The 16,495-nt window shown below is 34.9% G+C and overlaps 1 protein-coding gene across 1 annotated transcript in view; it reads left to right on the plus strand.

The window, feature by feature from the left end:
• Nucleotides 1–13,608, plus strand: part of TBC1D22A (TBC1 domain family member 22A) — a 145,647-nt gene extending 132,039 nt beyond the window's left edge. Inside the window, exon 13 of the mRNA XM_008642535.2 lies at nt 10,356–13,608. Coding sequence (XP_008640757.1) covers nt 10,356–10,484 — 129 coding nt within the window. The 3' untranslated portion in view covers nt 10,485–13,608. The remainder of the gene's footprint in view (nt 1–10,355) is intronic.
• The last annotated feature ends 2,887 nt before the right edge of the window (nt 13,609–16,495 follow it).

The following is a 16,495-nucleotide window of genomic DNA, read 5'->3' on the forward strand; positions in this document are numbered from 1 at the left end:
CCTGGTTTGGGTTTTTTGTTGTCCTCAAACAAACTAAAGGTGTCTTGAGCACAGTCTCAGTTGTTAATCATGTTTCTCATGTAGTATTTATTGTTTTAGGATACTTTTATTCTTTAGCTTATAGTGTACAATTGGATTATATTGTGTTAATTTGAATTGATGCTTCAGTCTATTGTCTATGGATTCACTTTTGGAATTTCTCTCTGACTGAAGCATTCTATATCATATATCTTTCTCTTAAGGTATCAAGGAATGGATAGAAATTTGTGGGGTTGTGGTTGTTTTTGTACATTGGAAAAAGCTATGCATCTTGGGTGATCCCCTGTCTTGTGTTCTTGTGCCTGCATGCTGTGCTCATCAAGGAAGCTTAATTGATTTCTTAATTTGAACAGTGGCATTTTCCTCAGAGATGAAGGGATTTTCGGATTACTTCTTATTGATTTTTGTGAGGCTTCTCAGGGTAACTGGGAAATTTTCAGTTATCAGATGGGGCAGGTTGTTTCCTCTAACTGTGATATCTTCATTAAGTTCTCTTCCACTGCCAAGTCGTTGGTTCTCTGTATTTAAGTCTCTTAGAGGTGCACAAATGCTTTATGGGCTTTGACTTGGCAAGTGGGGCACGACTGTTTGTTACTCAGAACAAAACACCAAAATATGGCTTCAGATGGTGGTGATTGAGCAATGTAATGGAAATGGCCTCTTTCAGTCCTATATCCCCCAGGATACTGACCATATTCTATTTGAACTGTGTTTAGGACTACTTGATTTATTTCTGAAAATACACTAGTTTAAGTAGGCACTGCACTGTGACATATTTATTGAATGTAAAACTTTCATATCTCAGACAGTTCTACTTAAATTACAGAAAACAGCCAATTGTACATCAGCCATGTTTTCTCTTAAACAAGATGAGATTTTACTCAGAACAATTTAAAGTGTTTTGTCAAAACATAATAATAATTACTATAAGTTATAAATACATAAAATTTTTATACACTTTTGTCCTTTGCTTCATTATATTAAATTGGTATTTTATTATTTTCTTTCTTCTTTTTCTTTTTTTGGCTGAGCTTTTAGCTATTCATACTACAGTGTTAAAATCTAAGTCATTGTAGATATGGGAATGAAATATGTGTGAACGTGTAGCTGTAGAAATTGTCCCACTTAAAATGCATTGCCACATTATGGTCAGGAAAACCAAACCAAGAAGAGTGGTTAGCATATGGACTTCAGGGATAGGCAGAATTGTAAATTTTCACTTGGAATCTGCTGTAGAAATATTTTGATCTTGCTTGACTGCAGGAAAAAATAGATAGAATGTGGTAACTTACTCATTGGTAAGTCATTTCAGGAATTAAGTTCTGCCATAATTGCTGCAGCCTTAATTGGTACAGTACATTCTATGTTTGGATGAGTTCTGTTTGGATCTTCTTTTAATAGAATGACAACTGAGCTTCATGACATTTTTGTACTCTGGAGATTTGCATCTGCTCTCCTTTATTTGTTGTGTTTTGGATGGAACTAGTGGTAAATTACATACTTGGGCTTTTTATTATTTATTTGTTATGATTTATATTTTGGTACACATATCTCCGAATACCATCAATATAACAGTATTTCATTTAAAAATATGGCAAAAATTGTAATCAGAGTGGTTCAGGGCTGTTCTGTTCTGAGCTCTACCAATTGGAACTTTCAACTCTATTGGAACTGCTCTGTCAACTGTGAAACTTTCCTGGGTGCTTCTTGAGACACTCAGTTTTCATATGAGATATGTAAAACAGAAGTTCTGTTTTCTCTAGTTTAAGTGTGAGAAAGAACCTAAGACTGTTTTTGTTTGACTGTCCAATTTAAGTATGAATTTAGATCAGTGTTTGAGTATCATAGAATCACAGAACGATTTGGGATGGAAGGAACTTAAATCCTTTAGGTTCTGTGGCAATGCTTGCTTTGATTTTAACTCCTTGTCTTATAAACTTGAGATAATAATGTGTGGATAGTATGTTTAGTTGAGAAAAAGACCTAGCATGCAAATTTGATTCCCGTTTTAGGGATGGAGATTTCTTGTGGATTTGGTTTTTATTTGAGACCAAGGAAATAAGACTACCTGTAGTACCAGTTGAGATGTGGTCCTTTAATGTACTTTTTAACCAATACCCTTGAAAATGAAGATGTAAATCTTCTGTTCAGCTAAGTGAGCTGAAGCTAAGCACAGCTCCTCTGACATAGTCCTTTAGAACCACATATTTTATGATTAGCAATTAAGGTTGCTAATGACTTGTGTAAGTGATCCATACTGGATGAAACAGGACTTTAATTGCTATTTTAGTATGCTGAGTCCTGGAATCTTCCTCAGTAGTCATGAAAAGAAAAACATGAAAGAGAAATGATAAAACCATCAACTTTCCATAAACTTTCATTTTCAGGATGTTAAGGTGTGTTTCTATGAAGTTCTTACTAGGAATATTAAATTAATTATAAGAATAGCATACTTCTTTATGTTTTCATAAGAGTAATGGGGATTGATCCGTGGAAATGAAAAATTACAATATATATTTGAATCAAAGAATATATATATGTATATCTATTTATACTATATTTGACTCAAAGGATAAAAAAATATATACTTGTTGAGAATCACTGTGTCCTTGAGGTGCTGAATGTAAGCTGGTTGCAGAAGAAATTAATCTTTAAGCTATTTAGATTTTTTTTTTAAGTATTCATTTTAAGATGCAACAAGTCTAGTTAGAATTCTGAATAACATTTTTTCTCTGTAGTTAGACTCCTACTTTTTCTGAGTTCTGTATGCTGTGGTCTGTTGATTGAGATGTCATGGTGTGTGAAAAAAAGGTCAAAATTAAGATGTATAAGACTGATTGAACTAATTAATGTTCCTTTCAAGGAATTCTAGGTGCATAATATAAGTAATGCACAATAAAGGAATGTACAAGAAAAAAATCAAATTTAGCATTGAATTTAGGAAGTTTAATGTTACAGTATTTCAGCAAATACTTGGGTTGGGGTTTTTTGATTCTTGATTTTTCCTCTAAACTTTCACATTCCAGGTGGAAGTTCTTGAGCGACACTGATTTGTGACTGGTCAAGAATGCATTTCTTAAATCCTTCAGACTGCGTCCAGTGCAGATTTCAATGCTCTTAACACTTGGCATAGATAAACCAGTGTTTCCCATTTGTGCTTGTCAGAGTTTTGGTTCATCCATAGTCTTTGAAGTTACAGGAATGAGGAAGGCATTGCTGCATCCAGTATCTAAAAGGGACTGTTCTGTGCTATCTCAGCCATTGCTGCCATGTGCTTTCCATGCTCAGGAAGCAGCACAGGCACTCAGCTGTACCACTGAAGGATCTAGGTCCACTTATGCCTCTTAACCCATATCTGCAGCAAATATTTCTTAAGCTGCAGTAGGTGACCTATTCCTACTATCTTTTTAATATTACATTTTGACATCTTAGTATTCTCAATTCCAACTGTGCCCAACCAGAAAGAAATGTTTTCTCTGACTCTGAGACACAGGTAATTAATAAGATGCACAGCACTCCAGAAATAGAGCTCATTATTTGCAACTCCATGTAGCAGGTGGAGACATCTGGAGAAGTAAGAAGAGGCAGCAGAATAGGGAATATTACTGAGCACATTGCAAGAGGAGAAACAGTACTCAAGAAAGAAAAGAGAATTTGTCTCAGAGCTAGAGCCCTATTGATTTGGTCCACTATCATTTCAACAGCAAGGGGCAGAGAGAAGGAAAAAGTAGCACTAAGGCAGCTGATCAAGGTCATCCAGGCTCTGCAGTGTGTGCTGGACCTGTGCTTTCATGTCACCAGCTAGTGCAGTTACTGCTTTGATAGCAGGCTGGAGGGGGAGGATTTGTAGTGAGCTTGGCTGAGTCCCAAAGCAGCAGGTATCCTTCATCCTAAATATCTGGGAAGAGGATTAGAGGTTAACATGGCACAGCACCTTGCCAGCCTGGTCACTGCAGCTCTTACAGGGTCGGAGGCACCATAGCCCTGGCACATCTGTCTGTCTGCTCCATAGTGCAGGGAAAGGGACCGAGGCCACGGAGGGGAGGCCCACTTGGCACTAACCACCCTTTCCTTTCACACTTGACAAACCCAAATGCAATCAAGTGAAAAAGAATTTTGTAAAGGAAATAGGAATTAAATAATCTCTCTATTAAGGATTTCTTTTGTCTGTGTAGTGGTTGCATCTGGTTGCAAAATAAAGTATGAATCATCATCCAGCTCTACCTCTGATGCAACATTATGCAATTTCCCATGAAACCATAAAAACGTTTAGATTTTTTTTTAATGTATGCATAGCTTTTATTTCTCTTTTCTATTATCTAAAAAGATAAATTAGCTTTTTTTTTTCCCTTGTAATATTTGGTTTCCTACTTAGGTTGTCTCAATAATTACTCTAAATAAATTTTAGTAGAATTTCACCTCATTAGTTCTTTAAAAGTAGGTGCTATGTTCTGGGATTTCAAATAAAACTTCAGAAAGTAAAAATAACTCTCATAAAGGGTCCATTTAATCAAGTTGCCAGCATCAATTTTGCAGTGTTTTATATGTGTTCATAATGTGTAATAGGTACAGCTTTTATTAAAAATACAGTGGTTAGCATTTTCTTATCAAATCATTGAAGATTATATATAAATTTAATTTACCTTTAAGTTACTTATATGCAGTCCTAAAGTATAATATTGAAAAGTTTATGATCATAAAATATAGTAAGATTGTAAGTTCTGCCTATCAGTATAAAATAGAGCTGTTGTAGACCAGGGGTACTCAGACCATAATTACATTGCAGTTAACAGCAGGAAGGATTAACAACTCCCATAGAAAAGTACTGCATTTTAGGAGGGTCTTTATTTGTTAAATTAATAGACTGGTTCTCAGTTTTGACACTAAAACTAACTCTATTAACATCCACAGTATGTTCAAGTTTGATTTTAACTTTAGTTACTGCCATTTTATATTATCTAAAACGAAAACACTATTACTGGTTTTTATGTCCTGTTAAGTTTCTTCTATAAAAAAAAAAAAAACCACCTTGCAATTGAACTTTGTCAATAATTCACACAGACAAAAACTATTAATTTTCAAGGTAATTATATTGCTTTGATTAGCACAGAAGACACCTTAGTGCTCTACTCACTAGAATAACATATTTATGTTTTGTAAAGTATCAACCTGTTATTTTTCTGTAATTGGTTTTGATGTTCCTTCCTCCAAGATCCACATATGGAGTCAGAGTAGGGGTGACAATAGATAGCATAACAACTACAGATAGCCATTGCCAAATAACCAATATTATTGCCCAATCTTATGCTAAAAATTGTATTTATTAACGGGATTATAGCAGACGTCATACTGTAAGGAGATTTGATAATGAGTGAGATTTCAAAACAAGATAAAATTTGCTTTCTTTGCTCTGGGTTTGGGGTTTTTAAGGATTGTTTTAATATGCTGAGATTTCACTGGGTTATAATCTCAGTGAGGAGAAAGAGGCTGATAACTTTGTAATAATTATTAAAAATATATTTTGTGAAATTTTATTAATATTCAGTTTTTATTTAGTCTACAAGGAGCAGACCTTGACCTTTTTGATTTTAGAGGAAACTGAGGAATAAGGGCTTTGGAAATCACCTTTTTGAGCTGTCTATCTGGTAGTCTGGTATTTTATTGTAGATATGTGTATTGGATCTTGTGGGATAACAGTTTTTTCCCTCAAGAATAATTTTGTATCTGACAACAGCCATTGCTTAACCTGCAGTATTAATCTTACTCTTGTGATGTGCAAAACATAGACCTCATACTTTTACTCTTCACACATCCAGAGGTGCTTTTATACCACAGCACTTCCAGTGTATTTACCACTGTCTTGTCTTAACTACAAGATGAAGAGAATAGTTTTAGAACACATGTTAATTATCTGAGAAAAATTACATTTTGAAATTACATTTACTTTAAAATTTCACTCTATATAGCTGCTTCTAAGTATTTAAAAATACTTTATATATAGTAGCATAGTTGAATATGCTATATATAAAGTGTTTTAGCATATTTTACAAACACATTTGTAAAGTATCATGTAAATCCAAATGTAGTTAAAGCCGTGGAAATACAATGAGTGAAATTATATGAAATATAAGATTTTTGTTTGGTAACAAAAATGTTGAATTTCAAATGTACTGAAGAATTATTTCAGAATTGTGATTTAAATATGTCAGTATAAACCAGAAATCTCAAAAGCTAGTATGTAGTTTATGTTCAGATCTTTTGCCATACTTAAAAGTCATTTTGATATGTAGATTTTAATCTATTCATAGTCTCACCCAGCAACTCTGCTACACAGCCCCCTATATCCTTCAAATACAAATGAAAAATACATATTTCTACTTGTTAGGAAACATACCTTTATTAGGTTCTTGAAATGGTCTAAAGTGGTAAATGTTTAGCCGGTCTTTTTGTTGCACTTTTGGATTTCTTTTCTAATTAAGCCCATGTCCTTTAAAAAATAAAACACTGGAAGATTTCACTGTGGAAGGGACATTCATTGTGCAAGTTGCTGCTGCAAGCCAGGCTAGCATCAGAGCTCAAGCAGCCTGTTCAGGGGTTTGCCAGGAGAGTTGTGGAAATCCCAGTGGACAAATTCTCAGTTTCCCTGGCAAGCTGCTCAAGCACCCTCATTGAAAAGGATTGTTTTCTTATGACAAGTTAGCTTCGTATGACAAGTTAGCTTCTACTTGTTACTATTGCTTCTTGACACCTCTTTTCTTCTTTCCAAGCCCCTGTATGTAGAACTGCTCTTACATCCTGCCTTATCCTTCCTTCTTGCTGCTAAAAAATGCCAGATTTCTCACACTGTCCTGTGACATCAGCTGCAGCCCCAAAACCATGGTAGTAACACTGTGACTAAAATCGCTTCACTTTTTGTGCTTGGTGGGGGCAGGAGCAAATACAAGTGATACCTTGATCCTCCTCTGCTTGGCTGGCAAGGAGGGAGGGAGGATGGAGATGCCTTTCCATGGTGTGTGGCGTGAGAGGGCAAACACCACAAATAGACTGAGCTGAAGCTGTGCTGGCAGGCTGGGCTGTGCAGATGGGCCCCAGTTCAAGGGATTAAAATGTCTGTTCCTCTCAGTAAGAGAGGAAAAACAGGGCACTCTAATTGCCAAATTCAAAGGATATAATTTTGACCATATTTTTTGTTGATCCAGCCAAAATATAAACAAACATTGGACTGGGATTTTGGAAACCCCAGACCTGATGATGATCTACTGGCTGCCCTGATTCTTTGGCCAGGTGTCATCAAAATACCATTTAAATTAAGCAGAAAACAAAATTCTTCCAGGAATATTTTACAAATATTGATTTTCAGACTCAGTTTTCTTCTGAAATAGACCAGGCAGTTTATCACCTACAAGTTTTTAATGGTAACTATTAATTCACATTATGATTCATCATTTTTCAAAGAGTGCCTCATATTTTAACACTGGTGTGGATGGAAAATGAATCTAAGCAGGTAGCATGCATGCCTTATTTGCACATGCAACCTAGTAGTTCCTGTTTATCTGTTGGCAAAAAAAAATATGAATGATAAATGAAAAGAAATTAGTAGGCTTGAGTCACTTGTAGTAATCCTTGCTCTTTTTTTTTAACTGTAAAATGCTGAATTGAGCAGTTTTAGACAAACTTCTCATGTGGTCTTATAAATATTAAGAAGTGTATGTTTGTACATTTCTTAAAATCCAAAGACTTTGCTTAGGGGTTTTTTATTGTTTCTTTATAGTAGTTTCCTTGTTCCAAAGAATGCTCCATATGCAGCATGATTTTCTTAAGCAGTTAAAGAAAAACAAAATTTTCTTATTTAAAGAAAATGACATTTTCTTTACTAAAGTTTTTGCCAACTTTTACTTTATTTTTAAGAAGATATAAATTGTATTTCTATCTGAGCAAGTTTTGAAGCTCTGTAATAGATTACAGGAAGATAAGCCGTATCTTTAGACGATCATACAAGTAGTATGTCTTTGGCCAGTTACTTTACTTGGATTTATAACACATATTCACTAGTCAGGATCAGTCTTAGCCTTTGGTCTTTTCCCTTGGGAACAGTGGCAAAAGGCCCACTCAAACAGAAATGGACTTGGACAGTCAATGTATTACTCTGCCATTTATTGATATATTTAATTCTGATGAAAATTATTATCAAATTTGGAGATAATGAAAGAAGTATTAAACTAGTTTGTAATTAACAGTCCTATTTCAGATTTGAGCTATATGTTACATTTCATGTAGTACGGATATTGAAGCTGTAGTCTTTGGATGTTCCAAAGTCCAAAGAAAACCAAAGCCCAAAAGAAAACCAAAACACTGCTCCAACAATATGAATAGTTTGCACCGGAAGTCTGACTCAGAAAAGTCTTGAGACTACAAACAGTAAAAGAGGTAATTTCACAGAACTCACTGAATTAATTGCTATGTCTTAGGGCTGCTTGAAACTTACTTTTGTAAAAGGAGAAAAGAATTTTCATGGAGGTAGGCATTTATGATCCCTCCACACAACCCTCCTACTCTCTACTGCTAATTTATTAATTACAGTTATCAGCATAACTGTCAAATACATAGAAACTGTCAAGTACATAGAAATTTTAAAAAAAGAGTGGGATTTTGACAATTGTACAATACTTTATTAAAAATGTGTTCTCTCAAGTGTAATAGAGACATTCTCATGCTAACTCTGTTGTATTACTACTTATTATTCATAATTAAATATACAGTACTGCTCAGCTTCTATCCTTTCTCTTTTCATATTACAAGAACCAGTATAGCAGGACTGTGAAATAGATGAAGTCAAAATAATTTTCTCACAAACACAAAGAAATCATTTAATGTTAATTTCTGTTCCTGGCTGTTTCCTAAAATCACTGAATCCTTGCTAAGGGCTCCTACAGCCATCTTCTATGAAAGTAGGTGCAGAGGAGGGAGAAGGGGGAACAAGGAAATTTAAGACTCTTATGAAGAAGAATCATTTCCCTGGGTACTTATACATGATACTGCAGCATTCTGATTTATAACAAGATAATGGCTGTGGTTTTAATTGCATTCCCGTTCACGTATTTCTGATCTTTAGAATAAACCTTAACAAACGTATTCACACAAAAATATACACATGCACATCCTCACAATACATATGCACGTATACAAATGTGCATGAATAGTCTGCATTTTTTTCTGCAAAAATGGAGCACCTAGGAGACATGAGCAGGCTTAACAACTTCACTTATTCCTAAGATTGCCTTATACCTCCCATCATAAAATTTCACATTCGTTTTGTTGTGACTCATCCAAAACTTCTCTTTTGCTGTTTTGCCACAGCTTATCAAAACAATTGAAAGCATGAGACAGGTGATCTGCTCTATGGAAATTTTCAAACATGAACTTCAAATTTGGCTTAGAGTGGCTTTTACATCACATTTGACCTTATGGGTCACCATTTTTTTTTAAAGAACAAACTAACTTCCTGAGTTTGGTCAAATTATGAGCCTTATAAAAATTGTCATTTACATGAAATCAGGAGACAATTTGTGGTAGCTGATCTTCCAAAGAGTCCTCTCAAAGCTGGCAGGTTTCAGCCCACAGATGAGGATTTGAGGCTTTGTGCTGGTGAGGGTCATGGTGGATTTTGGTGCATGTTCATCAGAACTGAACATGGAGGCACTGTCCCAGTGAGTTTCTTGTTACCTCTGTTTCTGGGCTTCAGCTTCTTGGAAGTGAATTTTGCCTAAACCTAATATGAGAAAGAGGAAAAGCTGATCCACAAGAAAATATTTGGGGATCAGAAACCAGCAGAGAGTGGGAAATCAGGGCTAAGAATTGAGGTGGGAGTTGACTGTAACTGACGGAAATAATAATTTATTTCCTAATTCTTCATGTATAAATAGAGAAGTAGCTTATCTTTGCATTGGTGTGAGAGAATCCCAGACTTAGCAATCGTCCATAACTTTGAAAATGTGTCTAACAGTATAACTTCATGCCCTGGAGCATAAAAATAATTTGAATAGGCAATAACACATTATTTTTCTCAAAAAAAATTATCTAGCAAATAAAGATATTTCAGCTACAATTAATAGCAGGTTTCTGAACTGAAAGGTTGAATAGCAAGTTATCTCTGCAAAAGTCACTAAACCTAAGGGGATCTCAGGTTTGTTTGGGATACTGAGGTGCTACATGAGTGATTACTAGTAAATGATCATTGTATAAGTAATACATAGTTACTACACTGCTATTTGAAAAAATATATTTATTTCGTTTTGTTTTTTTTTTTCCCCAATTAGGAGTTACTGATATTTTTGCAGAATTTGCCCACAGTACACTGGGGAAATGAAGACATCAGTGTACTCCTAGCAGAGGCCTACAGACTGAAGTTTGCATTTGCGGATGCCCCCAATCATTACAAGAAATGAATATAAAGAGACAGAAACCATTAGAACCAACGTGTTCTGCAGTATTATGGCATCTGTTGTTCTGGTTGTGCTTTCAGCTCATTGCTCTTTTGTTTGAAGTAAGTTGACCATTAAAATTCTGTTAGAATTTTCAGAATGAGAACAGAATACCAAAGAAGTGGACAAAGCAGGATATTGAGCACTGAATGAACTTAAAAGTGAATTTTTTTGCTCAGCATGAAAAATGAGTTCAGAAGTCTTATGACATAATTTTCTTCTTTTTTCCCCTTCTCTAAATAGAAGAATTGTAGTCTAATTTATGTTAAACAATTTTTCTATGTACTTTAGACTTAAAACTACTTATGGGATGATTTTGTCATTACTTCTGTGTCACCTGCCATTACTTTATCAGCCAGTTTTGGTCAGTGAAATTTATCTGCTTTGAGTGGCAAAAAAGGACTTTTCCATGATCATAAAGACCATATGAGACAGCAAGACCTGTGTTTTAAGGTCTGGTTATAACTCAAAAGACACTCAAAAGATATTAGCACACCATCTGTTGTTTTTCTATGGAATTAGGTTAGAATACTTCCATAATATAAGAATATAGAAGGCTGTAATGGAAATTGGTGGCATTTTTCTAAACATTATTCAGTCTTGAAGGATGCTATAGAAGCTTTTTAGCCATAAAAAGGAGTTACTTAAAGCTGAAGACTCATCTATTACACTAAAAATAAATCCCTCTCAATATGTTTTGGAGTGCTTTAAAATAACGAATTAAACAGAAGGCATGGTCTTGTCAAAGTAATTAGCATTTCTCTTTTAAGGCCTTGCAGTTTTTCAGCATGAAAGTTCACTTTTAAGAAATGTATTAAGAAGCTTGGTTTACAAAGCAAGATGTATTTTTATCTCAGTTGTTGCCTTATTCTCCATTTCTAGCAAGTTAGAAAAGGAAAATTAATATATCTTTCCAAAGCTTTTTTGTTAAATAATTTAATACCTTTTTTTCCTGATCATTCAGAGGAAGAGAGCTAGTTCCCAATAACAATAACAGTACCTGTATACTCAGATTGCTCGTGGGTCATTAGCAGAACAAAAATCCTCTATGAGTTTATAGACTAAAATTAATATTTCTTCATATAACCATGGGATACTGAATAATTTCTTAAAACTTGCATAATTTAAGTGCACTATTTTTTTTCAAGAAACATTTTATGATAAGAATTCTAATTTTTCTCTGTTGGATGTAAATAACTCATATTAATTTGTGCCTACCATACACATACAGGTTATGAAGGGTGAGAGTTGCAATAAGCAATACAGTTAAAAGTTCAGACTTACTATTCCTCAGTTTGGTTCTTGAGTTGCACAGCATTGCACAGGAAGTGTAATGCACTTCTAAGTTTGGGAAATAAAAAACCTTCAAGAGATTTTCTCATATGACTTGTTATTGGAAAATTATTTTCAACTTGTTAAAAATATGTAGATACATATTTTGAAGAAAGCTTTCTAAATGTGTTAGTTACATTACTTGCTTTAGGGGCCTTAGTTCTTGACATTGACTTCAAAATAATTAGGTGTTTCAGGGTAAATAAAGTAAAATACATTTTTACCAACATGTGATTATGAGACCATCCATATTTTAAAAGTATATGAAATCTTTGGTAGAAGAGAAAAAAAAGAATTATTTCAATAGAAGCAGGAGTGTTTGGCAGTTAGACTGCATTTCTTTTCCGCTGGTGTCAGCTGGGTGTTTCAGTTGTGATGGATACAGGGTCAGGCCTCCCAGATGGCTGCATTTGTGCCTGGAATGTGTAGTGGATCTGTGCTTCTTACGTGTCTGTGTACTGCTTTCTGTAACTTCAGTTCGTGGTCTAATGTATCAAAATTTATGTTTACAAAGAATGTCATATTGTGCCTAACAGTGTCTACCTGTAACAGAATAAAAGAAATAGGAAATTTATGACCATTTGCTTTAAACTTAGTATCTGCAATCATTTGTTAATAGAAATGCATATTATTGTAACGAGATAAGACAACACAGCATTAACTGTTGTAAGGGTTTTCTATAATTAACTTTTTTCTATTAAGACATTATTTAGGTAGTTACATGTAACATGGAAAGTTGACCCAAAGTCGTCTGCTGTGTCAGATGCTCCTGCATAACATTTTTGGGACTGGATATATAAAATTGCCATCATTGGGGCCACATAAGTTGTCTGCCATGTCTTCCAAATTCAACAGGTACCTCTTACTTCCCTTGGAAGGAAGTATTACCATTAGAGGTCACATTTACTATTGTGTCTGTGTCAGAAGTTGAATATTGTACTTGAGCACATTGCTTTTTAAGGATAGTGGGAAGTTTCCTAGTATAATACCAGTGTTTATTTATGTAGATATAGACTTTTCTGGAAAATATGATATAGATACATAAATAAAATTTATATATCTATACGGATAGGCATAGTTCTCAGTAAATAGAAGGCCAACATTTATGTAAAATTTCAAATTTTTATCAAAAGCCCACACATTTAACAATTTTACATCTCAGGTAAAATGTCATTCCAAACAAAATATTGCATAGAAAAGGAAATAGCATTATCATTATTACATCCCATATACTTAGCTTTTTCAAAATTCAAGATTCTGAATATTATAAAATTCCTTTGTAATATGTATTTTCTTATGAAGGAGGCATCTTGACACATCACTAGTGAAACCAGGCAGTAATTTCCTAGAACTCATGTGAAATATTGTAATTGCAGTGTCTAAAACGCATGTTAAATAATTTCTGTAATAAAAGTTTAAACTAGAATGTACAATATAAAAAGATTTATGACTACAGAATTTGAAAAATGTAAATAATAAATTAGTTAACTGTGTAAATACAGTACATGGAGTAAGATAGAAATGTAAGTTGAAATCTTATGTAACTCTGTAATATGCTATAATAAATTAGTTTCATTATTTTTTGGTGCAGTTCCGTATGGAAAGGCCTGTTAATTTGTTTTTAATTTCATAACTACAGAGTAGAAGAATCTGAAGTTCCATTGTATGCTTCTGACAAACATTACCACTGAGGCACTGGTTAAAACTGTAAAACTGATGAAAGAAGAGGAAATAAACACATATTTATGAAGTGCTATATAGAGTGGGAAGCTTTTGTTTATTGTTTTCTTCAAATGTGTTGCACCCTATGCCAAAGCATGGATTTGGTGTGTTTCTGTTTTACAGCCTCAAAAGCCTTTATCACAAGAGGAAATGCATTAACAGAACCTCAGGTCTCAGTTACATTTCTGCCCATGTATCTTGTAGGTTTTGCAAGTTGGTAATACGAGCAAGTTCCAAGGGTGTGTCTGTGCACAGACCATGTACATGCAGGGTACTGAGCATTTTCTGGAAAAAGCAGATGTAGATAGATTTGACACCACAGCAGAACTAAACTGAAGAGAAGGTGGAGCATATCAGGGCAAAGCAAACAGAGGAGGCACAGAATTCACTATGGCTCTGGGGGTGCAGGAGAAGGGGAATCTTCAGCTCATAGTGGGGAAACAGTAAACAGGTGATGGGGTCAATAAGATCTGGAAACTGAGATGATTGAAGTAGATGAACAATCAGGGGGAGATGTCCTGTATACATATACATACTTACATATATATATAGGAAGCTCACTCAAGTCCCTTATGTCAAGGAAGCTACTGGGACACTTCCAATAATCCAGTGTGTCTGGTGACAAAATGTATGAGGAAGGCAAAGACAGTAACTTCTCTCTTTAAAACTCCACACCACATTCAGGGGAGAAGAGGCAGGGAGGCAGAGGCAATCTATCTGTTATGTGCTTGAATGACAATGAATTGTAATCATGCTGGTTTCTCACCTTGAATAAAATTTGTGTTTCTTCATCTGCTATAATCCTCTGAAGATCCTGAATAAAATCAGCAATGGGAGATCTTTCAAATTGTTTTCTCAAAAGCAGAAGAGATCAAGAAGGTGGAGTAAAGGCCCAAGGTGTCACAAGGTATGTGCTGGTAGACAAAGCTGAAAGCTATTTGTTTGTGGATTTTCTTGTGCAAAAGGAGCCCTGGAAAACTGATATTCTGGGCAGATGGAGGACTTTCCATGGATATAAATGTGAAGTACAACAGAAAGGACTTTCTAAAAATCTGATCTGTACTTCAGGTGACTTCCTCCTTGAAAACAGAGTGGGGTGGAAGATAAGTATTTTGTAGCACATTAAATTCTTTGGAGATAGGAAGAGGAGGTGAGGTGGAAAAGCTCCCAGTCCAGCGATCACTCAGGCAGAATTCTGTGCCATGGGAAAGAACTGCAGTTCAAGTGCTTCTTATCACTTGTGTATGATGGAGAGTCAAGTTCCTGAGCAATTTAATTCCAGATCATTTGCATTTTTATAAGTTAAAGCTAAAATCTTGCATCCCATCTAATTCCTTAAGCTTAGTGGAGCTGAGGCAGCACGGGAGAAAATAATTAAATTGCTATGGCACCATATCAAAGACTCTTTTAACACTTCAAAGTTTTCTATATGGAGCCCATAGTAGAGTCAATGCATATGCCAGAAATGAGAGGCTGAGAGATGTGATACTACAGAAAGCCTCTCAGAGACAGGTGCTCTGAAACTTGGGCTTTTTTTTGGCCACAAGAATTTCCTACAAGCTTCCAAAGGAGAATTAATGTGCACAGTGCATAGTTGTTTGAACTGGACTTCCACATTTGTTCTTGTAATCAAGCTTCCACATCAGAGAAAATAAAGTCTGAAATTGCAATCAGCATGGATGGAGCTGCTTGGAAACTTAAGATCCAGGCACAAGCTTAAAAGTCTGAACTACAGCAATGGTATTCATTTTGTTCCTAGTACACAATCGTCTACAAAGGTAAGTCAGAAATGGCCAAAATTTCTAGCAGAAGTCTATTGCAATGTCTGTTGGTCTGTCTTTGTTATCAAATCAATCAAGATTTAGTATACATATTTCTCTGATTTTCCTGTTACATATCCTTCAGGACTGAGATCTGATTTCTGTGAGATCTGGATTTGGGGACCCAATCTACTTTATTCCAGGAATTTCTTATCCAACCATCACTTACCTGTGCATATTCAGAGATCCTCCTCATGGGAAGAAGAACATTCTGAAATTTAGAGCAATAGAAGAAAAAAATCCCAAACCAACAAAACCAAACAGGAAGAATAGAAGAATTTTATTCCCATTAATTTCTGATTTCCAGAAAGGAGAAAATGCGCCTCTTGGGATATTTAGACAACTTCATCCTCAAACTCAGGATGCAGTCTCTCACATAGAGCTTTTTTGAAATTCAGCTTGTGTATTTTCATATATTTCCATCTTCCTCCAGAAAGACCTGAGATTTCCAGTGAACAGTTTCTGCTACCAGCCCATTCAATCAAAAAATACGTAGCTGTCATGACAGCTCACAGGAGGTAATGAGATACCCAGGCTTATCAATAGTTAGATGGCTATCTCACTCATAAAATGTCATTCAAACAGCGAACAGACTTTGTAACTTTTCATCTCTTGTGGTCAAAAAAAAAATCTGTAGCTCCAGCTCAAATCTATGCTTGTAGAAGCACTTTCAGACTGTTGTTAACAATAAACTATATATCTGGAGAAAGAAATTTAGTCCTATACTCATGTGAGCAAGTAAAAACTTTTCCTAAGACATCAACAAGTATTTGCTGCAACTGTATAGAATAAATTGCCTCATGCAAATAAATAATTCAGTTTTTGCATGCAGAAATGAATAAAGTTGGCATATCAGTAAAGAAAATTTTTACTGTTATATTTTTCCCCAGATATTTTACTGTTATCGCATCAGTGAAAAATTCTATATAAATTTTAAAAAGGAGTACTTTTCTCTTCATCGCTGTCATCAAATACAGGGCATCAGACTTCTTCACATTCAGGTGAAGCAGCTATCACATTCTTAGTAAAGAAACTTTATGTGAATGTTTTGATGGTAAGGGCCAGCCTGTTGTTGCATGTGCAGTCATTCTCTGGGTTGTA

The sequence above is a fragment of the Corvus brachyrhynchos genome, unplaced genomic scaffold (assembly GCF_000691975.1).
Source record: "Corvus brachyrhynchos isolate BGI_N302 unplaced genomic scaffold, ASM69197v1 scaffold239, whole genome shotgun sequence".
NCBI lineage: Eukaryota > Metazoa > Chordata > Aves > Passeriformes > Corvidae > Corvus > Corvus brachyrhynchos.